This window comes from Ursus americanus, chromosome 17 (assembly GCF_024610735.1).
Source record: "Ursus americanus isolate L20-20 chromosome 17, mUrsAme1.1.p, whole genome shotgun sequence".
Lineage (NCBI taxonomy): Eukaryota > Metazoa > Chordata > Mammalia > Carnivora > Ursidae > Ursus > Ursus americanus.
The window spans coordinates 21,998,752-22,024,692 of NC_142143.1; the positions used below are offsets into that span (position 1 = coordinate 21,998,752).

Consider the following 25,941-nt stretch of genomic DNA (forward strand, 5'->3'; position numbering starts at 1 on the left):
TCATGAATAGTTGGGTTTATTTCAACAGTGGGTTTGAAACTCTTGCCTTAGGCAAGAGTACTACAGTAATTATACCAGGAATAGACAATTTCCTACACTGTTAAATATATAAAAGTTCCTCTTGCACTTTCCTCAACACTGATCAACAAGCAGATTCAGTCCACATTTGCTTTGATCATTCTACTGAGTTAACCCAAGCTTCTTCTTCAGAGACTCTGGCATTTCGGGTGGAGGAGGGCGAGGGAGCCTGAAGTAGACCTTCACAGAGTCATAGATGAACCACTGTAGTGCAGTCAGAGTGCCAATCATGATGATACGGGCAAAGAGTCCCTTCCATACACCTGGTTGAAATATGAAACATGAATGAAAAACGAAATATACCCAAGTGTTACTCTTTGTTTGGGGGGGAGGGAGAATCCTACCTTTAAATCCAAGTCTCTGAAGGACTTGAGAAGCACTGCTACCTTTCTCTTTATTCAACACAGATACCACGGAATCAGCAGGGTGAGAAACAATTGCACAGAAGACTCCAGCTGAAAAAAGTCAAGATAGATAACCCAACATGGGATTAATTTTAAAAATTCACATCACAACCAACAACCTCTTCCTGACTAATTTTTAGTTCTTAAAATCAGATTTAGAGACTGACAAGAAAGTTATACAGCAGTCTACCCTATATAAAGCAGAACAATCCTTCAAGTTTTTATATTCACATTTTAATCAACTTTCCTTTGTGTTAAAAATGTATTCTTGAAAAACTAGACCAAAAAAAAAAAAAAAAAAGGTACAGCAGTGAAATCAATGTATCCCCCAAACTTAATCAAGACATGCAAACCTGAAAATAATTCAGAAACTAATTAACAAGTTTTTAGGAATCCTAAAAGGCATAGAAAACGCTATGGGAAGATAAAACTTCTTTGGAATTTTTTTTTTCTCACAATAAGAGGCCAATAATGGAAAGGATTACTTGTCCTTAATTTCACAGACATACATGTTGCAAGTAACTCACCTATGTAACCTGCCACAAACGTTACAACCAGTTGCTCTGGCTTTGAACATTCACTTCGGGGCTTGGGAACCACAAACTTGTACAATGCTTCCACAGTACGTTCAAAGCAGGCAAATTTCATCATGGTGTATGGTATCTGTCTCATCCAGAGAGGAGCAACTCCCTTGTAGAATCTAGGAAACCAGGAGACTTATTTCACCCAGTTGTTATTTATTCACCTAGCAGAGATTTTCATCATTAACAGAAGTGTCCGCACACCAGTCGAGTCCCGATAGCAAAAAATGGCAGCACAATTGCATGTCATTTCTATCAGAACCTACGACTAACATGCAGGTGTATTTCTCTCACATGCCAATGACTCAAGCACCTTTGACTATACAACCAAAAAAGTTGCTGGATGTTTCTCTTACTGGAACTACCAGAAACAAGAAGTTTACAAGTAGAACTCAGTTCGAGCCTGACATCCACAAAGGTGGATCTAAGGAAGCATGTTGCCAGACTATATGCAAATTCTTAGCTGTGAACACCGATGACAATTCTCACAAGCCCTTCCCAAAAGTTAACAATTAATGTCAAATATCAAGTCATATGCAGATTGACAAACGTTCTTACTTTAGAAAAAATCTTTAACTCAGGGCTTAAGCCATGTATCAACTTATCCTTGCCCCTGGAGTTTATGTTCTCTATAAAAGGTATAGAGACATTAACATAATAGCTTAAAAAAAAAGTCTGGTAGGTTTAATGCTAACAAATGCAGATTCCTTAAATGAGTATTTCTATACTGTAACTCTAGACAAATGTTCACTTACGCTTTTAAGCCTTCTTCCTTATACATTTTGGGAGCTGCATCCCTCAAAGTGTTGGCATAACCTGGTTGGGTTTGAATTCGAACCTTAGCAGCTTCCATAGGAGCCAAGGCAATGTCAGCAAAGAATTCAGCACTGGCAGAAGCAGCCAAATACAGTGATGTGCGCCACAGATAGGCATTTTCCTAATTGAAAAACATAAGAAGGAACGTGTACTGCTACTGCATTGGCTGTTTACAATTTCAATTAAGAGACAGTTATAGGAAACAGTTACATTTCAGACCACCTAACAGTGTTTATCATATGGTCCACACATGAGACTGAATGTATGTCCTCTCCCATAACCTTATCAACCACAGCACAATGTGAATTATTTTTTGAACATCTAGGTGCCGGCTATAGGTGGCCCTTGAACTACACAGAGGAATCCCAGACCTTCTCTTTAAAAAACTCAAAATCCAACTTACCTGGAAAGCAGCACAGTATAATAATAATAATAAAGACCAAAAAAAAGACCCTTTTTGGTCTTAAAGTAGTTAAAGCTTAGGACTTTCAATTTTTAAGTTAAAATTACATACCTCCCCAAGCATGTTGCTATACAAGACTTTGAAAACTTCATAAAAGCCAAACTTGCAGAGCCCCTGCATAGAGTAGCCAATGAAGGTCGGAGCCCATCCTTTAGCCAAACCACGAACACCATCCTCTTTAAGTGTAACTGAGAATCCATTAAATATGCCCTTGTACTTCTGGGGGTCCACCTTTATTTAAAAGAAGGAAGAAAAAAATTAATTAAATGTACCAAAGAGCTATCACTTCTAATAAATATTGAATTTCACTATTATTAGTTTTTCCTTTGGTTCTAAAATAAACTTCAGTAACTACACAAAAGGTACGGGTAAACACAAATTCACTGCATATCAACTTAATATCTATAATCATCTTTGTAAATTTAACTTTATACATTAAGGCCTAGCTTTCTTTCAGTCAGACTTAAGTTTTGGCGGGTTAGTTAAGAGGGCAAAATTCCTAAAAAAAAAATACATGATAAAACGGACTCAAAATTTTTCACCATCCAACTCTACCACTTCTAAAAAATTAGTTTTAAAGCTACTGCCTGAGTAAGAGGTAAGTCTATATCCTGATGTATGCTAGCCCATTAAGAAGTTTATATTACAAAGTTTTATGAACGTAAGGCAAATGAAACACAAGTTAAAAAGGTAGATCAACATAATGAGAATCTGTCTTTTAACTTAAATTCACTTCAAGACACATGCATACGTTTTAGTGAAGGTATATTTCACATCCATTCTATTAACTAATGGGAACAGAAAAAAAATCTTAATTTCACTGTATCTGCCAGTACTACAAGGGCCGGTATACGTCACCTTCCTCTCCCTGCTAACATTTCACCTTCCTTTACTTCACCTTCCTCTCTCTCTTAGGTAAGTAGACTTCTAATCCTGTTTGGGACAAATAAATTTTTGACGTTTGATTATTTTTGTTTCAATAATCCTAATTAAGATACTCTAATCATAAAAAACTCTTATGTAAATAAATATACAAGAAACTATGCCTACGAAATTTTAATACTAAGACAGTGAAGAGTATTTTTTCTAATCTACATAATGTTCTGCCCTGATCTTATCAGTAAATAAGAGACACGAAGTCACTTCAAAAATACACTAAGAAGGAATACCTACTCTGATATATAACCGCTTTAAAATGACCATTTGGGAGCATGAAGAACCAGCAGGCCTTGAAGAGCAACTCTAGTCAGAATTGAGCACAGCAGCAAAATACCATTTATAGCCAGGGTTTGAGATCCAAAAATCTGCCTACAATCTTATTTTAAAAGAGGCATTTCTTCAATTTAAAACACTAATTAAAATAAAGATCACGAGTTAAGAAAATTTGGGTTTGGTTTTCTACAAAAGTTTCTAGCAGTTGTGATGTCTTCAAATTTTTTCATTTGTGAAGTTCTTTTAAAATTATTTGGAATTAAGTCACACATGAAAGATACATTTAACGTTGCCATCTCAATACAAACCTGCATACGGCATTTCACTAAATCCAGAGGAACGACAGCAGTGTGTGTCAGACCACAACTTAAGACCCCACCAAAGCCACACAGTGCATAAAACTTCATGGAGCCATATTCGCAACTGTACTCTGTAGTAAGACAAGACACACCATGCATTTTAATATAAAACTCATGTTACTGGTTATCAACTTACCTCTTGGATAATTAGGTTTCCACACAGCTTGTTAGTAGATGTCTATGCCGTACAACTTAAAAGCCATGCTTCAACAATATGCTTTTAATCCAACATGCAAAACAAACCTGCATTCTGCATTTAACCAGATCTAGAGGAACCAATGCTGTATGTGTTGTGCCACAGCTAATAATTCCTCCAAGTCCACAAAGGATAAAGAATCTGCCAGATCCATAGTCACAGCTATACTGCTCTGTTTGATTGGAAAAAAAAATCAAGTGAGTATTTCTTCAGAGATGACTAAGGCCATGGGAATGAAAGAGAACTATGATTCCCTGTGAAATAGTACTATCACAACTTAACAGCTTTGGCCACTGTTGGAAGATGATTTTCCACCTAGTGTTAAGTAACAAGGCATTTACTGCCAAAATCAAAGAATCATTGAGATTACAATAGTTCTGAGACACTAGCTCTTATTCTGCCATATTAAAAAGTCTCTGACAACGTTAATAGCTCTTCAAATTAAAATCAAACTTCAAATTATTAACTGCTGATAAAAGCACACTTCAGAATACAAATCAAACTTAAGAGGAGCACTAGACAAGTAAAAGCTTGCAAACTTCTAAGTGTACCCCAGCCACTAATCAACACTATCCCCACTTAAAGATTCATGTAAGCATAAAATGAGATAAACATAAATTCCTGAAGTCAAATACATTTACTACAGAACAGTGTAAGGATTTTTCCACCCACACTAAAGACATAACAAAACACATAAATGATTTAAAAACTTTAGATTTTACAGGCATATAATGTAGATAACATTTACAGAAATCCTTCAATTTGGTTTTCAGGTTTCTCTGTCCGCACACTCCACTGGGATTTAAAACATACAAGTTCAAGTTCAGTCTAACCAAAAAGATTCCTGAAAGACTATTGGGATCCCTACCAATTACTTATCTCCTTTTTATTCCCTATCTGGGGCTTCTGTCCTCTCTTTTACCAATTACATTAAAACGAGAGACCCAATTATCTCATACACTTCGTGTTAACAAATATTAGCCTTCGGTAATGCTTAAGAGAGGAACGAGTATTTTTAAGAAGAAAATTAAAGCCAAATCAAGTAATAGATAATAGCTATAAAGAACTGCAGGTGGCCAGTAGCTAGGAAGGAGACTTTACCCAACACGTAGTCTACTGACCAAGCGGGCTCACGGCGGCGAAGATAAGGAGCTAGTCACGGCCTCTATAACTCTATTCTCCCGAGGACGTGGAGGTCACAGAAGGAACTGTGCCTGGGCCCTTCCACGCCCTTGAGAGAGGGCCAAGGATCCGATACACGGCCTAGGACTAAAAGGGCTGACATCCTAGGGCAAGCAACTAGGCGCCGTCCTGTGGTGCAAAAGGCCAGGTGCGTCCTTCCTCTCTGTCCTCCAGGCCACTAAGGCCGAGGGGACATAACGACCATATCGGGGGCAGGTCTAAGCTCACCTTCCACAGCTGCTGCTGCCAGATTGCGGGAACGGCGGGGCGGGCCCGGGGGCCCCGCGGGGCTGCTGCGGGAGCCCGTGAGGCCATCGTGTACCAGCTGTAGGTGGGGCGCGTTGAAGGGGTTCGCCCGCGCCAGATGCGCCACGGACGAGAACATCTTCCTAAGGGAAGAGAGAGCAGCGGTCAGAGTAAAGGTAAGTGGCCCCTCAGGCCGCCAAAGTCACCGGCACCATAGGACACCTACACGGGCCTTCCTTCTTCCCGCCTCCGCGCCCTTGAGGAGGTCATGGCGGCCTCCTCCAAGGAGATCGACCAGACCTACAGCCTACGCAGCTCCTCAGAGGGGCTCCGTTCCCCGCACCCACCAGGGGCAAGACCCAGCACACTCACTTCCTAAGATGGCGAACACACAACCGCTCCCTCGAAAAGGCTGCGGCTCACAGAGGCCGAACGTCCTCCCGACCCTTAGATCTGTGCCCTTCGTGCGTCGTCAGCGTGACGCACATTACGTGTCACTGCAGCAGGCGGCACCCATTGGCGGAAAAGAGCGCCGAGGCCGTAGCGTCACCGCGTTCTCCTAGCAACCCTATCCCCGCCCCCGCCCGCCCCAGCCCGCCCCAGCTCGCCCCAGCCCTTCCGGCCCGGCTTCTGCTCAGGAGGATTCGTTCTGCGCAAGCGCGCATTCCGGGGCCGGGTTTTTGAGCGGTGTAGGATTGTGCTCGTGACCTCGTCTTTTTGTCCCTTCACCTTCAAGCGTCTTTTCCCTGACGTCGGGGCTTCAGTTTTTTTACGTTTAAATGAGTCCCAGCATAGTAGTCACTTAAACAAACAAAAGGAGGGGGGGGAAATGCCAAATGTGTGATGATACTTTATTTCGGTGTTGCAGTCAGAATGTTCCTGAAATATTTTGTGTTACAACACCTGCCATTAAGGTACTTTTTTTTTTTAAATCCATCCATTGACATTACACATAGATATGTCTGCATTTTCCGTTAGGCTAAAGGGCAGTATTTTAATAGAAAATGTGCAGCAAGAACTCTTTAGACAAGATAGCTTGGGGGTTCATCACAATAGTTCGTATGACCTATTAAAACATTCAGTAAATGCATTTTAACTACCTGGGGGTACATGGTTGAATGACAGTGAAAATGACTGGCAGCAGATTTTGTGTGTTCAATAAATTTAGAAAATCTTCATGAGATTCAGTTCAACACAAAAGGGCCTAGTTTAATTGGGCAGAGTTTAGTAGGGGTCAAACCCTGTTAGAATTCTGGCTCTGACATTGTCCTGGCTCTTGACAAAGTAACCTTGGAAATTCACTGCATCTCTATGAACCTGTTTCTTAAATATAAGATGGAAGCAGAGGGTAGCCCCATGGGCTTGTGCAGTTACATAGGGCCTGTGTTAAATTTAATGCTCTGTTATCACCATTGTGTAATTCTTTTTTTTTTTTTTTAAGATTTTATTCATTTATTTGACAGGGAGGGAGGGAAAGAGAGAGAGAGGGAGAAGGAGAGAGAAAGAGAGAAACAGAAAAAGAGAGCACAAGCCCCTGGGGAGCGGCAGGGAGAGGGAGAAGCAGGCTCCCCGCTGAACAGAGAGCCCAACACGGGATGGATCCCAGGACCTGGGATCAGGACCTGAGCCAAAGGGAGATACTTAACCAACTGAGTCACCCAGGGTGCCCCATCCATTTTGTAATTCTTAATAATTTATGAACAAGAGGCCCTGCATTTTTCATTTTTGCACAGAAATTACAAATTACAAAGCTGGTCCTGGATGAGAGTAACATCTATCTTGCAAAGTTTATGAGAACTCAATGAGACAATGTCTAAATGTGGGGGTTTGAGTCAAGAAGCAGGGTTGGGGAGAGGGTTAGCTGTCAGTAAGTTATTAAGAGGATAGGGTAATTCTTCCTAAATTGACCTAACAGGATTCTTGCTGAAGGCAGTCCAAGGTAATCAGGTATTACCTGGAGAACGAGGAATTTGATAAGGTATTGAGGGTAATCAGATATCAAGGCTGGTTAGGGTGCCTGGTGGAGCGTGTGACTCTTGATCTCACGGTTGTGAGTTCAATCCCCATGTTGCGTGTAGAGATTACTAAAGGAATAAGTAAATAAAATAGATATCAAGGTGAGGAGGTTTTTTTGTTAAGCTAAGTTGATAGAATTCTTCTTTTTCCCGTTTTATTTATTTTTTTTTCATCATGATAAGTGTACTCTAATCCCCATCTCCTATTTCATCCATCCCCACCACCCACCTCCCCTCTGGTAACTATCAGTTTGTTCTCTGATGTTAAGAGTCTGTTTCTTGGTTTGTCTCTTTTTTTTTTTTTTCTTAGCTCATTTGTTTGTTTCTTAAATTCCACGTATGAGTGAGATCATATGGAAAGACAACTTTCTCTGACTGACTTATTTTGCTTGGGATTATTCTCTCCAGCTCCAACCATGTTGTTGCAAATAGCAAGATTTCATTCTTTTTGACAAAATTCTTGCTACAGGTAGGCCCTTGGAGGATATGTCCAAGGACATGCCTAGTTGAAAAGGGCTTAGAGGGGTGCCTGGGTGGCTCAGCCGTTACGCGTCTGCCTTCGGCTCAGGTCATGATCCCAGGGTCCTGGGATCGAGCCCCGCATTGGGCTCCCTGCTTGGGGGGAAGCCTGCTTCTCCCTCTCACCTCCCCTTGCTTGTGTTCCCTCTCTCGCTCTCTCTCTCAAATAAATAAATAAAATCTTTAAAAAAAAAAAAAAAGAAAGAAAGAAAAGGGCTTAGAAGAGGCTAACTAAGGTTTGGTCAAGGAGGGAGTCTTTGTTGCACACCGCTTGGCTCAGTCAGTGAAGCATGTCAATCTTGATCTCGGGGTTGTGAGTTCCAGCCTCACATTGGGTATGGAGATGACTTAAAAATAAAATCTTAGAAAAAAAAAAGGAGAGTGTCTCTGTCAATACTTTTCTATTCAGGGGGTACCTGGCTGGCTCAGTTGGTAGAGCATGTGACTCTTAATGTCAGGGCTGTGAGTCTGAACCCCACCTTGGGCAAGGAGCCTACTTAAAAAACAATAAAAAAAATACTTTCCTATTCAGTATACCAAGTCTTGCATTTTAATTTCATTTAATATGAGCCACTACTGAATTTAAATTTCAGCCAAACTTTTAAGAGACCTTCTCAGAAATTTGAGCTAAAACAATGGATTGAGACACTGTTAACTCTACCCATAGCAATAAATTTGGTTTGGTCTACCATTATATTTCTTCTGTTCTATTTTAGTTATCACTACTTATCAAATTATCCTAAAATTTAAGAGCATAAAACAACAAACAATTATCATCTCACATTTTCTGAGGGTCAGGAATCTGGGAGAGGCTCAATTGGATGGCCTGGCTCAGGGTGTATCATGAGGTTGTGGTCAAGCTGCTGGTTGGGACTGTGGTCTCTGGGGCTGGAAGATATGCTTCCAAGCCCACTAACTTGGCCATTGGCAGGACACTCCAGTTCCTTGTCAAATGGATCTTTCCATAGAGCTGCTCATGGCACAGCTTTCCCAGCATGAGTAATTCAGGAAAGACAGATAGCAACCAAGAGAGAAGCTCAGTGCCCTTTATAACCTCATTGCAGAAGCCATCACTTCTGTATTTTACTGATCACACAAACCGATCCTGATACAATGTGGGTAAGGCCCTAGGGATCACTGGGCCATCCTAGAAGGTGACTACCATGCACCCCACCCCACATTCTGTCTCCATCCCCATACATGTTGCTCAGGTTTCTGTCAATATATATCTTGCACACTATTTATCTTACCTTCTAGGATCTCCTGCAATGGGTATAGAAGCTATGGAAGGTGTTGATGATAGGTCTTGAGGAGGATCAGCAGACCCTACAAGGCAACTAACTACCCCAGGAGAGGCCAATTTTACAGGTAAGGAGAGACTAAGCTCTTCAGGCAAGGGAGGAAAGGCCATCAATACTGGCAAAAGAGGCCTCAGCAGAATTTAGAAGTTTGTGATTCCAGTTTCATCAGCCTGCCCATAGGTTCCCATTCCCATGCCAATATTCAGGATCTCACTGCTGCTCAAAAAACAAAAACAAAAATTAATTTTAACATGAGACCCTCGAGATTGGAAATTCAGTTGCATTGTAAATCAGGATTATATTTTGGATTTGGTTTTTAGAAAGTACAGCCTTGCAGAGATACAGGGAGACAGTCACATAAGATTTTCTTTTTCTTTTCTTTTTTCTTTTTTCTTTCTTTCTTTCTTTCTTTCTTTCTTTCTTTCTTTCTTTCTTTCTTTCTCTTCTTCTTCCTCTTCTTCTTCTTCTTCCTTTTTTTTTTACGTAAGATTTCTGATCCTTTATCTTGAACTGAATGTTTAAAGCCCTAAGCTCATCATTTCCTTTCCCCCAGTTATCCAACATAATTAGGATAAACCAACCAACACCATTATACTACTTATTTTCTTTTAAATAATTTATGGAAGTATCCACATGGTTACCCAAAGCCTTGCCTTCTTTAGGCACTTGATTGCAGGTATCCATAGGTGATGATTTAAGAAACTGTTTTTGCTAATGCATACCATGGACAACCAGTGTCACTTTTGTCATTGACAACTGGTCATCGGTGCCTTTAAATCCAATCAGATCAGATAGCCCAGAACAGATTCATAGAACGCATTCTTAAGTTTTAGTTCTTCTGGAATTATTTCCAATACCATTGTCTGGATCAGAATTTGACCAGAGAAGCATAAGCACTATGAGTCATATGAAAGAAGAGGCTTATTTTAGGGACCAGGTCTTAAACAATTGTGAGAGCTGGAGAAGAGGTTGCCTGCGCGTCTGGGGTTGGACCTGAAATTTCTGTAAATCGATAGAGCTTAGAGTCAGTCAGGAAAGTTGGACATGAAGTGAGGATGAGGAGGGACAACATGGAATCCACAAAGACCAACTGGATCCCACGAGGATAAACTAGACTGTGCCTCTGTCTCTTGACACCTACAATCTCAGTAACGCAGGTCCCCGCAGGAGCCATGCTGCAAGTGCTCATAGGAGCCAAGGCCCTGCTCGTAACTCTGGCCCAGGACTCAGAGAAACTGAAGGAGGTCCTGGATTGCTGAAAGAGCTCCACACATGGCTGCTGCCCCGCTCCCAGGTAAACCAACAGATCAGCATCCACGTGCCTGAGCTGCCACAGCGCCTCACATCTCACACTGACCTTCAGAGTGTAAGGGCTTCCCTTCTGCCTTTGCAATCTTGCACAAATTTCCCTTGTGGCCAGTCTTAACACAGAAGCATATCTGAGAGAGAAAGAGAATTTAAGATGTTAGATAGAGATAGGATATTCAAGTGGAACTTTCCTACAGGCCCTTGTAAACCTAGAGCCAGAGGTCAAGGTAGCACTGATAGATTTGAGGATCATGCCTGTTGGGGGGAATCACAGAAAACCCTTAAATAATTCCTACTACAGCCATCTAATAGAGGGATGTAACAAATGATGCAAGGTAGACTAAAGTCCCTTTTCATATCTTCCTTGAGAAAAAAAGGGCAGCACCCTCTAGCACCTTAGTTATTGTCTTTCTTGATTAGAAATCTTGTTTGTTTGTTTGTTTTCATGTCTCTGTAAAGAGAGTAGGGAGAAATTTGTCTCTTTCTGTCTGAAATAAAATAAAATGGACTTCACCATGGGGCTGTAATTTCCATTCTGAAAAAAGTTTTAAAAGGTCAAACCATCCCCATCCTTCTTTGGAAGGGTATCCTAGGTGGAGCCTAGAGCGCCTTGGCTGTAAGACGAGGGGCGATCCCTTTACCAAAGTGTACCCCAAGAGCACCAAGTGCACCCTAAGTGCACCCCAAGAGCTCTGGAACCCAGGTTCAAACTCCTGAAGTCACGCATCTTTGTGCAGGGGGATGAAAACTGTCTAAGTTAAATCCGCATATTCAGGGATATTGTATTTTATAGGAAATAAAGTCAGGGGAGTGCTTTTACCCAATCTTTACCTCTTGATATTTTGGAATCTCCTTCTTTCTGCAATTAAAAGCATAAAATATGGTTTGGCTCGGAGGAGAGGCATACCTAGATGGGGCCCCTAAGACAGTCCACACAGAAGGTGCACACATACATGGCAACTTGAGTCACTCCTTGCCTATAACCCACCACTCGGACAGCTTGTACGTGAGGCCCGGCCATCACAAGTTAGAAGTTCCCAAATATGGTTTCTCATCAAAGCACCTGGGGAGCTTTTTAGACACAGATGTTCTCAGGCCTCAAAAGATTCTGCTTACTAAGTTTGATGAGGAGGCCTGGAATCTGCCATTTTTTACATTTTTTAAAGATCCCTGGGTGATTCCTGTAAAGGAATTCAAAGCATGAGCCCATAGAACAAGTCTGACACAAGTTTCCTATCTGTAAAATGAGACAACATCCTGACTTACCTGGTTTGCCATGGATGTGAAGTGCTCAGTTACTAGAACGGAATCCTGGCTGATCTGGTTTGCTTCCAGCTGACAGTTCACATTGTTATTGCACCTGCAAGAACAAGGTGCAAGGCTGTGGTGTGTACCATCGGTACGCCACACGAAACAGGGCAACTGCTTGAGTATGAAAGGGGACAGGGGAAGATCAGCCACTCAGAGATGGCCATAGTCACAGATTTGGTAAGAATACAGGCAATTTTTTAAAAAGATTTTATTTATTTGACAGAGAGAGAGGCAGCGAGAGAGGGAACACGAGCAGGGGGAATGGGAGGGGGAGAAGCAGGCTTCCCGCCGACAGGGAGCCCGATGTGGGGCTCGGTCCCAGAACACTGGGATCCTGACCTGAGCCAAAGGCAGACGCTTAACAACTAAGCCACCCAGGCGCCCACAATACAGGCAATTTTAGGGAGAAATATATACACCCAGAAAACAGCAAGTATGAGAAGTAATGAATATAAAATGAAGGGATTAGGTTTTACTAAAAGGAGTAGAAATAGTTCCATTCAGCCTTAGAGATGTAGGACAGAGTATACCTAAGTTTCTGTTTATGCCCTGGGTCATTATGAACTGAAATGTAATTTGTTGTAATTCAAACCTCATGTCACTTATGATATTTTGCTGTACCTGACTAAGGGGCCTACTCACAAATGAATACGGTGCAATTGCAGTCAACCCTGAATGAAATTAAAACTTGCATACATAATGAAACTTCAGAGAAAATTCTTGAATTCTGCTATTATATCTCTAAACTTGGAAGGTAGTCATTTGGGAAGGAATAGCTTTAGGAAATCAAATGCATTCTTCAGAGAGCAGTAACTTCAAATGTTAGTAGAATTAACTGACTTTATTCTTATGAAAAGAACTGAATGTTGCTGATTGCTACACAATTACAAGTAACCTACTACCACTAGCAATTCCTCAAATTTTCTATAATTTGTGCTGTTTTAAAACAGGTGGAAAAGAAACATATTTTTCTTTTGATTTTAAGAATGCCAATTTGAAAAATATTTAGGGGTGCCTGGGAGGCTCAATTGGTTAAGAATCTGCCTTGGGCTCGGGTCATGATCCCTGGGTTCTGGGATAGAGCCCTGCCTCCGGCTGCCTGCTCAGTGGGGAGTCTGCTTCTCCCTCTCCCTCTGCCTGCCGCTCCCCCTGCTTGTGCTAGCTCTCTCTCTTCCTCCCTGTCAAATAAATAAATAAATAAATAAATAAATAAATAAATAAAATCTCCCCCCCAAGACTTTATTTATTTATTTGTCAGAGAGAGAGAGAAAGAGAGAGAGTGTACAAACAGAAGGAGTGGCAGGCAGAGGGAGAGGGAGAAGCAGACTCCCCGCTGAGCAGGGAGCCCTATGTGGGGCTTGATCCCAGAACCCTGGGACCTTGACCTGAGCTGAGGGCAGATGCTTAACTGACCGAGCCACCCAGGCGTCCCGAATAAATAAAATCTTTAAAAAAATATTCTTTTTTTAAATATTCTTCTAAAAAAAAAAAGAAAAAGAAAAATATTTAAAGCATCTATCATTTAAATTACAAAGTAGGAAAAAATCAAAATAGAGTTTTGTCAACTATTTCATTTACTCGCCCAAGGAAATTTATAGGTCAGAATAACTTGTTCCTGGGCGTTTGAATGATCAGACTAGCTGTCTGAATTAAATAATCAGTATTATTAAAAATAAATAAATAGAGGTGCCTGGGTGGTTCAGTTGGTTAAGCGGCCAACTCTTGATTTCAGCTCCGGTCGTGCTCTCAGGTTTGTGAGACCCAGCCCTGCATGGGGCTCTGCGCTCAAGGCGGAGTCTGCTTGTCTCTCTCTCTGTGCCCTCCTCCCTACGCTTCCGCCCCGCTCACACACTTGCTTACATGCTCTCTCTCTCTCAAATAAATAAATAAAAGTCTTCAAAAAAAATAAATAATATTATTTACTTCATTATTTAAGTGGTATGGCTGAAGCTTGGGACCAATTTTTTATTTTTTAAAAAAATATGATAAAACACCTGAAGTCTGTGTAAATGGAAATGTAATTACTCTTAAAAAATTTTTTTTAACTTATTTATGTTTTTTTTAGTAATCTCTACACCCAATGTGTGGCTCAAACTAATGACCCTGAGATCAAGAGCTGATTGTTCCTCTGACTGAGCCAGCCAGGGGCCCTGGAAATGTGATTATCTTAGAACTAAACTGCTATACATTCTTTGGACGTTCGTGGAGTCCAGGATTCCTTACACTGTGTTACTGCACATGAACAGTATTATTTGCTCCAATATCACTAGTGTCTTTTTTTTAAAAGATTTTTATTTATTTATTAGAAAGAGAGCGCGCACAGGAGCACAAGGTGGGGAGGGGGATGGGCAGAGGGAGAAGGACAAACAGACTCACTGCTGAGCAGGGAGCCCTACCATGCGGGGCTCCATCCCAGGACCCCAGGATCATGACCTGAGTGGAAGGCAGACACTTAACCGACTGAGCCACCCAGGAACCCCTTACTACTGTCTCTCAAACAAATTGTACCCAGCCCGAATTTTCTTTATATATTACTGCTTTCATAATTTTATTTACATGAACACATCTCCTTCTGAGTTATGTCAACAAGCTTCAGTCTTAAACACTAAGAACTTCTTATACCCTATTTTGCTATGTCCCAATTTGTTGGCTACTTGTAGACATTGTTTTTCTGTTAAGACAATCTCCCAGTTAGGTCCAATCTTTCAGAAATATCTAAGAATCCACCCTTCTTGCCCATTTGTCAATATATATTGAAACTGCTCAATGTAACAATAATCTAAACAACTTAAAGATTTTTGGAATACCATTTACTCTAAGAAATATAACTAAAAAAATAAATAAAAGCAAAGAAAGGTAACATCACCTATATTAAAGAATTGTTGAAACATTTGAGATTTTGCCTTAACATAATGCTTTCAAGGGTAATTTTAAAAAGTCATAGGCATGTTTTGACTGTTAAAATATGTAAGGTAGCATGATTGTTAAAATATGTAAATATGGGGCGCCTGGCTGGCTCAGCTGATAGAGCATGTGACTCTTGATCTCAGGGTGGTGAGTTCAAGCCCCACATTGAGCACAGAGCCTACTTCAAACAAAACAAAAAACAAAAGAAAAAAACAACCATAAATATGTCTAGGAAAAATAGAAGTATCTTAGTACACTAATTTTGAAAACCGATACAATGGCTAGATCAGTCTAGGCTATCTTTTTTTCTAATAAGATTTTATTTCTTTAGTTGAGAGAGAGGGGGAGAGGGAGCACAGGGTGGTGGGGGGAGGGGGGAGAGTGGGGGGCTGTGGGGAGGGAGAGAGGGAGAAGCAGAAGCTGAGCAGGGGTTCTGACTCAGGCTCCATGCCACGACCTTGAGATCATGACCTGAGCCAGAGGCAGATTCTTCTGAGCCACCTAGGTGCCCCTAGGCTATCTTTTAAAATTATCTAATATCTAGGGTACTGTGAGTATTTCCAAAGTTCTGTCTTTGGCCTCTCTTCTTTTACATTCTCTTCCCAAGACTCTCCTTTACTCCCATGGGATTAGCTTTCATTATTTATGGGAAAATTCTCAATATTTTATTCTTCATATTTTCTGGCTTTGTGTTCTTGTTTACTTTTTTAAATTTTGAAGTAATTTTACAGAAAAGATGCATGACTAGTACAAAGAACTTCTATATACCCTTCCCTCAGTTTCCCCAGTTGTTAACATTTTGCTACATACACATATGTAATACACTTATATGATCGTGAATATGCACGTCAATCTACGTGCATGCGTGTATGCACGTGCGAAGACATATTCTCCTGAACCAATTGAGAGTCAGGTTAAATACGTGATCCCTCATTACTCCTAAATACTTCAGTGTTCATTTCCTAAAAGACAAAGCACAGCCATCGAAATCAGGATATGAGCGTTGGTATAATACTATCATCCAATCCAGAGGTCCTATATCCAAATCTCCCAATAACATCATTTATAGCTTATACAAAAGAAATCAAAACAAACCACAAATATTTTTCCGTCTAGTCCAGTATCCAGTCCAAGAGCACATTCTATGTAATTTTCATGTCTTTAGGCATCTTCCGTCATTCATGACCTGGGCATTTTTGAAGAGTATAAGACACTTATTTTGAAGTACACGACAGACAATTTGGATTTCTCTGGTGTTTTCTCATGATTAGATCTAGAGTATGCATTTAGGGCAGGAATATCATGGATGTGGTCCTTTGTTTTTTTCAGAGTATCATACCAGATAGCACATAATGTTGACTTGTCTAATTACTGGTGAGATGAAATTAAATATGTTATTCTGGGGTGCCTTGATGGCTCAGTCATTTAAGCATCCGACTTTTTTTTTTTTTTAAGATTTTATTTATTTATTTGACGGAGAGAGAGACAGCCAGCGAGAGAGGGAACACAAGCAGGGGGAGTGGGAGAGGAAGAAGCAGGCTCCCAGCAGAGGAGCCTGATGCGGGGCTCAATCCCAGAACACTGGGATGACGCCCTGAGCCGAAGGCAGACACTTAACGACTGAGCCACCCAGGCGCCCCATAAGCATCCGACTCTTAATTACAGCTCAGGTCATGGTTTTGGGTTGTGGGATCCAACATGCCTCAGGCTCCATCCTCGGCAGGGGGTCTGCTGGAGATTCTCTCTCCTCCCTCTGCCCCAACCCCCACTTACTCTTTTTCTCTCTCTCTCAAATAAATAAATAAGTATTTTTTAAAAAGATTTTATTCCTTAAGTAACCTCTACACCCAGCATGGGGCTTGAACTCACAACCCTGAGATTAAGAGTTGCGTGTTCCATCGACTGAGTGGGTCAGGTGCCCCTGGGGAGGTGAAATTTGATCACTTGGTCAAGGTGGTGTTTGCCACGTTTTTTCATTGTAAAGTTACTCTTTTTAGCTGTAACTAATAAGTAATTTTCATCTATCATTGATTGTTGCCTGAATCAATTATCGTTGAGATAATTGCCAAATGGCGATTTTCTAACTCCATCCGTCCTACATTTATTATTCTACAGTAAGGAAGTGCTTTACTTTCTCTTCATTTATTTAGTTCATTCTTCCTTTGGACTAATGGATTCCTACTTTATTCAATGAGTTATAATCTAATACAAACATTCTTTCTTTTGATGCTTATATTAACACAGATTTGGCCAGTAGAAACCTCTTTAAACTGATCCTGCATTCTTTTGATAAGTCCCCATCAGTTTTTGAGCACTTTGTTACTTTCTGGTACAGCAAATGTTCCAGACTCATCTTACTTATTTATTTATTTATAATGTTTTTTTACTATTATTTTTAAGTTTTTATTTAAATTCCAGTTAGTTAAAATACAGTGTAATATTAGTTTCAGGTGTACAATAGAGTGATTCAGCATTTCCATACACCTGGTGCTCATCACAAGTACACACTTTAGTGCCCATCGCCTATTTCATCCATCCTCCCCCCCCCCCAATTTCCCCCAGACTCATCTACTTTCTCTCCCCCAGCTCTAGAATCAGCCATTTCTCAGAAGAGCTCTGGTTCTCTTTAGGGGAGAATAGCATTTGATCTGAGAGCAAAAGGTGCTTATTGCTCTGGGGTATTATTGCTTCTAGGCTCTCTCAGCATAGATACATACATACACATACACATGTATCTCTCTCTCTTCTTTTAAAACCATGAGTTCAACTAACACCTCCAATTCCAAATCAGAATACCGCAGGACTCATTCTAGCTTTTTTTCCTTTCCACGTTTGTGACTCCTTTCTCTGACAGAGATAAAATTGGTTTTCATTATCTTCAATATACTGCCCGCTGTCCCCTTGGCATCAACCTTACAGATCCTACTGGCCCTGGCTACCTGACGTGAAGAAAAGAAACCAATAAACCGGAGAAGAGAAACCAATCAAGATTTTTTGCAGAAAAGAAAGAGAAGGAGAAGAGAAAAAGGAATCGAAAGCAGCTCTTGCTATTTCAACATAGCAGATTAACGTCTTATCAGTACAACACAGTAAAAGTTTGCCTCTTGCTCCTATAAAGTTTAATGCTGATCAGGTGGTTCTCCAGAGAGTTCCCCTCCCAGGGGTGACTCAGGGATCCAAGCTGCTTTCATCATATGGTTCTGCCATCTCAACACGTGACCACTCCAGGTTTGGCCAAAGGGGAAGAGATGATCAGGGGAAGGCACACCCACATTCAGCTGCCTCACAGTGAAAGTGACACATCCTTTCTGCTCATGTTCCTTGAGTGAGAATTAATCTCATGACACTACCCAGATGCATAGGACTGAGAAAGGGAGAAGAACATATGGATGGACCAGTAACAGTCTCATTCTTAACCAGTGTAGACACACTTGAATAGATTCTGTTTATATCTAGATGACAGTGTAGCTTCCTGATGAACATTCGAGGAAGGTAACAAGGAGGTTGACCAGGAAACAATGAGTAAACCTATTATGTACAGCCCTTAGATATACACTAGTAAAATGCAGCTGTTGTCTATAAAAAATGACCAGGTGTTGGATTAGTTTATTTAAAGCCACTTTTGGGATGCCAGGGTGGCTCAGCTGGTTAAGCGTCTGCCTTCAGCTCTGGTCATGATCCCGGAGTCCTGAGATCAAGTCCTGCATTGGGCTCCCTGCTTAGCGGGGAGCCTGCTTCTCCCTCTGCCTCCTGCTCCCCCTGCTTGTGCTCTTTCTCTCTCTCTCTCTCTGACAAATAAGTAAAATCTTTTAAAAATTGATAAATAAAGCCACTTTTTTCAGGCGCCTGGGTGGCTCAGTCAGTTAAGCATCTGTCTTTGGTTCAGGTCAGGGTCCTGGGATCCAGCCCTGCATCCAGCTCCCTGCTCAGCAGGGAGCCCGCTTTTCCCTCTCCGCCGCTCATGCTCTCTCTTGCTATCTCTCAAATAAATAAATAAAATCTAAAAAAAAAATAAAGCCACTTTTTTTTCTAGCAAGAGTTTGTAGTTAGCAGGATCATGTTCCTATAAGAGCCATTTTTAGTCCAAAGGTCAATATATTCTTTCCTAGTGGCCCTTGTAAACATCCGGGTTATTAGGAAGTGTTCATTAAAAAACTGTAGTACAGGGACACCTGGGTGGCTCAGTCAGTTGAGTGTCTGCCTTCGGCTCAGGTCATGATCCCAGAGTCCTGGGATCGAGTCCCACATTGGGCTCCCTGCTTGGCGGGGAGCCTGCTTCTACTTCTGCCTGCTGTTCCCCCTGCTTGTGCTCTTTCTCTCTGACAAATAAAATCTTAAAACAAACAAACAAACAAACAGTAGTCCAAGGTACAGCTCTGTGCTTCCTCCTTTAATTATAATCTTTTTTTTTTTTTTTTTTAATTCTGAGATAAGGGGCACCTGGGTGGCTCAGTGGGTTAAAGGGTCTGCCTTAGGCTCAGGTCATGATCTCCAGGTCCTGGGATGGAGGTCCACATCGGGCTCCCTGCTCAACAGGGGGAGTCTACTTCTCCCTTTCCCTCCCTCTGCTTGTGCTTTCTCTTTCTCTCTCTCTCTCGCTCACTCTCTCAAATAAATAAAATCTTAAAAATATAAAATTCTAAAATAATTTCAAATTTAAAAAATGTAAGAATAAAGAATTCTCATATATACTTCATCCAGATTTACCAGTTTTTAACATTTTGCTGCATCCACTTTAAAGTTTCTTTTAAATCTATCCATCCATCAGTGCACCTGTCATCCATTCATCTATATAATTTGAACCATTTGAGAGTAAGTTGCAGACTTATGATGTTTTACCCCTAAATACTTCAGAATGTCTTTCTTTATTCCCTTTCCTTCCTTCCTTCCTTCCTTCCTTCCTTCCTTCCTTCCTTCCTTCCTTCCTTTCTTTCTTTCTTTCTTTCCTTCCTTCCTTCCTTCTTTCTTTCTTTCTTTTTCTCCTTCCTTCCCTCCCCTTCCTTCCTTTCTTTCATTTGGATTTTATTTATTTGCCAGAGAGAGAGAGAGAGAGAGAGAGAAAGAAAGAGAACAAGCAGGGGGAGCAGCAGGCAGAGAGAGAAGCAGACTCCAGGCCATGCAAAGAGCCCAACAGAGGGCTCGATCCCAGGACCCTGGGATCATGACCTGAGCCGAAGGCAGATGCTTAATGGACTGAGCCACCCAGGTGCCCCTCTTAACATCTTCTTAAATATTTTATTTATTTATGAAAGAGAGAGAGAGAGGGAGAGGGCACATGTGAGTGGGAGGAGGCGTAGAGGGGAAGAGAATCTCAAGCCGACTCCATGCTAAGCATGGAGCCTGACGCGGGGCTTGATCTCATGACCCTGAGATCATGACCTGGGCGGAAATCAAGAGTCGGTGCTTAACTGACTGAGCCACCCAGGCGCCCCTTAACATTTTTTTTTTTTTAGTTGACCATTATACTCTAAGAACAAGCTTTCCGTTATTTATTTATTTATTTTTTATTATCAGTGTAGACTCTGGATTCTATTACAGTGGGTTCTGGTTATAATATAATAATATAATATAGAATAGAATAGAATAGAATAGAATAGAATAGAATAGAATAGAATAGAATAGAATAGAATAGAATAGAATAGAATAGAATAGCTCGGAGAGCCCCTCCAAGCTGGCTTTTGTGTTCTTTTAACATGTCCCATCACTTTTTGAGCACATCCTTACTTTCTGATGCAAGATATTCCTGGCTCACCTGTTCTTTCCATACCCTGGTCCTGAAGTTAGTCATTTCTCCTTGCATCCTACTTATTTTGGGCATTCTGAACTGCAGAACTGAGTTAGTCCCGTTCGCTAAGGCTGAGGGAGCACCCCTCCCTTACATTATCTAGAAGCTCACACAAGGGTCTGTTTTGCTCATCAGTGCATTCTCAGCACCTGGTGCCAGCTGAGCGTATGAAGCGTTCCATGAATATTTGCTGAACAGTTTACACGCTGCCAAGCCTGCTGAGAGAAATTTATTGGAGATACGGTTTCAATTTTAAGTTCAAGGATCACCTCCAAGTAGTTACGTTCTTCGCATTCATTTGTTATGGCCGCTTGTCAGGCTACAGATTCATAGCTTAAAATAGACTATGTGTCCTACCATTTACCTTGATGTTTTTATATTGTATTATAATTTTTTAGAAGCCAGCAGTTAAATCTATAAAATACTTTCACTGTCCCCTTTTTTTTTTAAGATTTTATTTATTTATTTGACAGAGGGAGACAGCTAGCAAGAGAGGGAACACAAGCAGGGGGAGTGGGAGAGGAAGAAGCAGGCTCCCAGCGGAGGAGCCCGATGAGGGGCTCGATCCCAGGACTCTGGGATCACGCCCTGAGCTGAAGGCAGACACTTAACGACTGCGTCACCCAGGCGCCCCTCACTGTCCATTTTTCAACACAGTCCTATGTTTAAGATTTTCTAGATAGCTAGGAGCGATTTCAGTAAATGTCCTTTTTACCGAGAGTGAGGCAGTGTGGACATTCTATAAAGACTGAGGTGTTGGGGCGCCTGGGTGGCTGAGTCGGTTGAGCATCTGCCTCTTGATTTCGGCTCTGGTCATCATCTCAGGGTCTTGAGATCAAGCCCTGCATTGGGCTCCATGCTGGGTGTGGAGCCTACTTGAGATTCTCTCTCTCCCTCTCCCTCTGCTCCTACACCCCCACCCACTCACATGCTCGCTCTCTCTCTCTCTCTCTCTCTCTCTCTCGGGAAAAAAAAAGAAAGACTGAGGTGTTAATTGATAAACTGAAATTAGTCATTCTATCAGGAAAAAAAAAAAAAAAAAGAAGCCACACTAGTTATTTTAACCGAATGTTTAATATGCAATTGGGTAAACAGGTGCTGGAGAACTGAAAAGGCACAGAGAGAACGCTGAAGTCACACAGATAATAATTACAGAAAGCAGTAACTACCCCTAGTGCTGGAGGAACACAGGGAAGAGGGAGGGGTTATCGGAACTTAGTAGCTAGGAGGAGGGGCCTTCTGGAACGGGGAGCCAAGCTTCTGAGAAGGCGTGGCCTGGCTGTTGCTGGTGTGTCTGAGGGGACTCAGTGAGGCTGGTTCCGGAAATGCTAGGAAATAACTGTTGCTGTCAGAGTGAAGGAGTGAAGATGTGAAGGATTCCATTCTGTTCTAGCACCCCCTATTGGTGGAACCTAAACGAGTTTGTTGTTTGTCTCAGCCCTATTACCGTAGAGAATAGAAAAGGGGATTTGGAGCCAAGAGACAATCACTTAAAACCAGCATAGCAATTACAGAAGCTCTGTTTTTAAAGCAATCTGTTATATCGATACACTTGGACTCTGAAATACTACGCTATAGACAGAACATTTGAATGTATACTTGATGGATTTTACATATATATGTATATGACTGAACCACCCAGGTGCCCCTCAATTTGACGTATTTTTAAACTCAATTCTTTGTGTTCAATGTTTGTTAAAGTTATGTCAAGATTTATATCGTTGGGGGAGCCTAGGTGATTCAGTCTGTTAAGCATCTGACTCCTGATTTTGGCTGAGGTCATGATTTCAGGATCCTGGGACCAAGCCCTACGTGGGGCTCCCTGCTCAGCGGGGAGTCATCTTCTCCCTCTCACTCTCCTCTGTGTGCACGCACTCTCTCTCTCTCAAATAAATAAATAAAATATTGGGGCACCTGGATGGCTCAGTCAGTTAAGTGTTTGCCTTCGACTCACGTCATGATCCTGGGGTCCTGAGATCAAGTCCTGAGTCAGGCTCCCTGCTCTGTGGGGAGCCTGTTTCTCCCTCCCTCTGCTGTTCCCCTGCTTGTGCTCTCTCCCTCTCTCTCAAGTAAAATAAATAAAATCTTTAAAAAAAAAATTATCTTGTCAGTGGAGGGTAAATTAACAAACTGATTTAAAAACCTTGATAATCAAGTTATATAGGAAATTATACGTCAAAATTAAGGTTGCTTATTTCCTATTTACTGACTTTCTATTACTCTACCTTTATGCTCATTTTAGTGTAATGACATGAACGTAATGATTGGACTCTAATAGCTTTTTTCTTTTTTTAAAGTAGACTCCGTGCCCAGCGTGGAGCCCAATATGGGGCTCGAATTCACGACCCTGAGATCAAGACCTGAGCTGAGATCAAGGGCTGGACACCCAACCGACTGAGCCACCCAGGCACTACTGGAGTCTAATAGCTTAAAAAAAAATCTTAAGTAAATTCCATGCCACATGTGGGGCTCAAACTCATGACCCCAAGATCGAGACATGCACACTCTACCGACTGAGCCAGCCAGGAATCCTCTAATAGCATTTTTGATACAGCATGCAATAATAGCAACTTAACATTTTTTTTAAGATCTTGTTTTTAAGTAATCTCTATACTCAACTCGGGGCTCAAAGTTACAACCCAGAAACTAAGAGTTGCATGCTCTACCAACTGAGTTGGCCAAGAACCCCTAGCGAGTCAACATTTTAAGTGTTATTTACAAGTGACAGACTCTCTTAGTAAAGTTCTCCAATAGTAAGAAATACACATTCCTCCCCCCCCCCCCACCTGAAAGTTCCCCTTAGGCCACTTCACTTCTACAAAAGACCTACATTAGTACCTGTTTTTCACTAACCAAAAGAAATCAAAAGAGGATTTTTGTTTTTACAAAATGCGGAGTGCTTCTTTACTTTATGCCATATTGGCTTATAAAAGGTTTCATAGGAATACTGTACTTTTGGATGGGGTGGTTGTCAGGGGAGGGGGAATCTATATTTCAAACTACAGTGAGTTCCACAGCGACATCTAGTGGACCCTTTTTGTAAAATTGCTTAGACTCGGATATTTCTGATAGTAGCCCGAGGACATAGGACTCGTCACTATTTTTAAAATTCTTAGGTCAACAGCTTAACCAAAGTCTGCTTACTAATCCTTAGATTACGGTATAAGATGTGGTATTGTTTGGGGTTCTCAAGGTACTTATCTATTTAGTATGATTAAAAGATCCAAATAGCTTCAAAATGACTCATTTACAAAAACAAAACAATCCATGAAGTGACTCTTTACTGATAATGTCATGTAACTTTTTCCTGTTACACTGATTTGGAATGGTCTTAAGAAAAGTGTCACTACTACTATGATACTGTAGAAACAAATACTTGAGTGTTTTGCCGCCAAACCAATTGAACTGAACAAAACTCCCTTGAAGCCCTTCTGGCCCCTTCACCAAAGAAAAACTTGAACTTACTCTGTTCTCTGATTATGACTGCCCTCATTTTATTAATCAAAGCTATCCACCAAATCCTCACTTAACTGAGTTGAGTCTGAGTGTTTGCCGTTACTTGGTTGTGCCTGGTTTGACATTCCTTTGTTGCTATCACAAGTAAAAGATAACCCTTTGGTCAGCTTTGGGTTCAAAACTTCCATCTTGGTTAGTAGGTGTGTGGCCTCTTGGAAATTACTTAATCCATTTGCACTTTAGTTTTCTTAGTGGCAAAATGAGAATTTAATCTGCTTCCTAGAGATGAGCAAGTAGTGATGAGAGTAAGCATTCTTATTTAGTTCCTAAAATAACTATTTAGCAACTATTTAAAAATTCCCATTGCTTTATTGTTTTTGTTTTTTGAATAAAGTGAAAGTCTTTTGTTTTGTTGTTAAGTGGAATATATCACTGTAGGTTTTTGATAGCTAACCTTTATCAATTAAAGACCTTCCCTTCTATTGTTAGGTTGCAAAGTTTTTGTTTTTGTTTTTTTAAATAATGAGTGGGCCCTGAATTTTTTTAAAGTTTAAATTTAATTAATTAACATATAATGTATTATTGGTGAGTGGGCACTGAATTTTATTGAATGGTTGTCCTGCATCCTTTGAGATGATTACATAGTTGAAATTATAAGGAGCAATATGTTAAAAAAGACACAGGATTATGAGTCCATGATTTTTTGACTATAATTAAAATAACTCACAAAACCAGATGAAGCTTGAAAACATAGTGTGTCATTTGCGATTAGAACAAAAACTGCATGATTAGCACAAAATAACTATGAGAATATTTAAATAACATTTTCTATGTTTGCCCCATTCATTTTACTCAGGACACAATTTCAAAATTCAGACTCAGACACAACTTAGTTTTTTTTTTAGAATTCTTAACTGTGGTTAAAAATGAAGAGAGTATTTGCTGACTTAACCATTTTTAAGCATACAGTTCAGTAATGTTACGTATGTTCACGTTGTGCAATACAGCTTTGAAACTGTCTTACCCTGGGAAGCTCTATTCCCATTGAACAATTCCTCGTTACTCCCTCCCCGCAGACGTCCACTTTCTGTTTCTATGAAATTTGGCTACTTCAGATACCTCGTATACGTGGAGTTACACAGTATTTGTCTTTTTGTGGCTGGCTTACTTCACTTTGCACCATGTCCTCAGGTTTCTTCCATGTAGCATGTGACAGGATTTCTGGACTTTTCAAGGTGAGATAATACTCCATTGTGTGAACATCACATTTTGTTTATTCATCTGTCAGTGGACATCTGGGCTTTAAAATTATTAAGTTTTAAATTTTAATTCCAGTATCGTTAACACAGTGTGGCATATTTCAGGTGTACAATATAGTGATTCAACAATTCTAAACTTTACTCAGTGTTCCTCGTAAGTGTACTCTTTAATCCCATCCCTGTTCCCACCTCCCCTCCTGTACCCATCAGTTTGTTCTCTATAGTTAAGAGTCTGTTTCTTGGTTTGTCTTTTTCCTTTGTTCGTTTTGTTTCTTAAATTCCCCATGCGTGAAATCATATGTTGTTTGTCTTTCTGACTGATTATTTCACTTAGCATTGTACTCTCTAGATCCATCCATGTTGTTGCAAATGGCAAGATTTCAGTCTTTTTTATGGCTGAATAATATTCCAATTTTTGTGTGTGTATATACCACATCTTCTTTATCCGTTCATTAATCTATGGACACTTGGGCTGCTTCCATATCCTGGCTATTGTAAATAATGCTGCTATAAACATAGCACGTATCCTTTCAAATCAGTTTT

At 40.8% G+C, this 25,941-nt stretch overlaps 1 protein-coding gene, 1 long non-coding RNA gene and 1 other non-coding gene across 4 annotated transcripts; 1 reads left to right on the forward strand and 2 right to left on the reverse strand.

Moving 5' to 3' along the window:
* On the reverse strand, positions 1–5,676 carry SLC25A3 (solute carrier family 25 member 3). 2 transcript variants are annotated; one of them, XM_045779785.2, is made up of 7 exons: positions 5,520–5,676; positions 3,863–3,984; positions 2,394–2,573; positions 1,819–2,000; positions 1,010–1,182; positions 423–533; positions 1–341 (listed from the first exon to the last, which is right to left on the reverse strand). In XM_045779785.2, exons 1-7 carry the CDS (start codon positions 5,674–5,676, stop codon positions 181–183), a joined length of 1,086 nt encoding a protein of 361 aa, XP_045635741.1. In that variant the 3' UTR covers positions 1–180. The 2 variants fall into 2 exon arrangements, with proteins under 2 accessions (XP_045635741.1, XP_045635739.1); XM_045779783.2 differs by lacking the exon at positions 3,863–3,984 and adding an exon at positions 4,157–4,281.
* On the reverse strand, positions 1,255–1,502 carry LOC123780974 (small nucleolar RNA SNORA53). The gene has a single exon (XR_006776565.1). It is a non-coding gene; the product is annotated as a small nucleolar RNA SNORA53 (small nucleolar RNA).
* LOC123780721 (uncharacterized) lies at positions 5,577–25,077 on the forward strand. Its single transcript, XR_006776493.2, has 3 exons — positions 5,577–5,713; positions 9,329–9,439; positions 22,981–25,077. It is a non-coding gene; the product is annotated as an uncharacterized LOC123780721 (long non-coding RNA).
* The last annotated feature ends 864 nt before the right edge of the window (positions 25,078–25,941 follow it).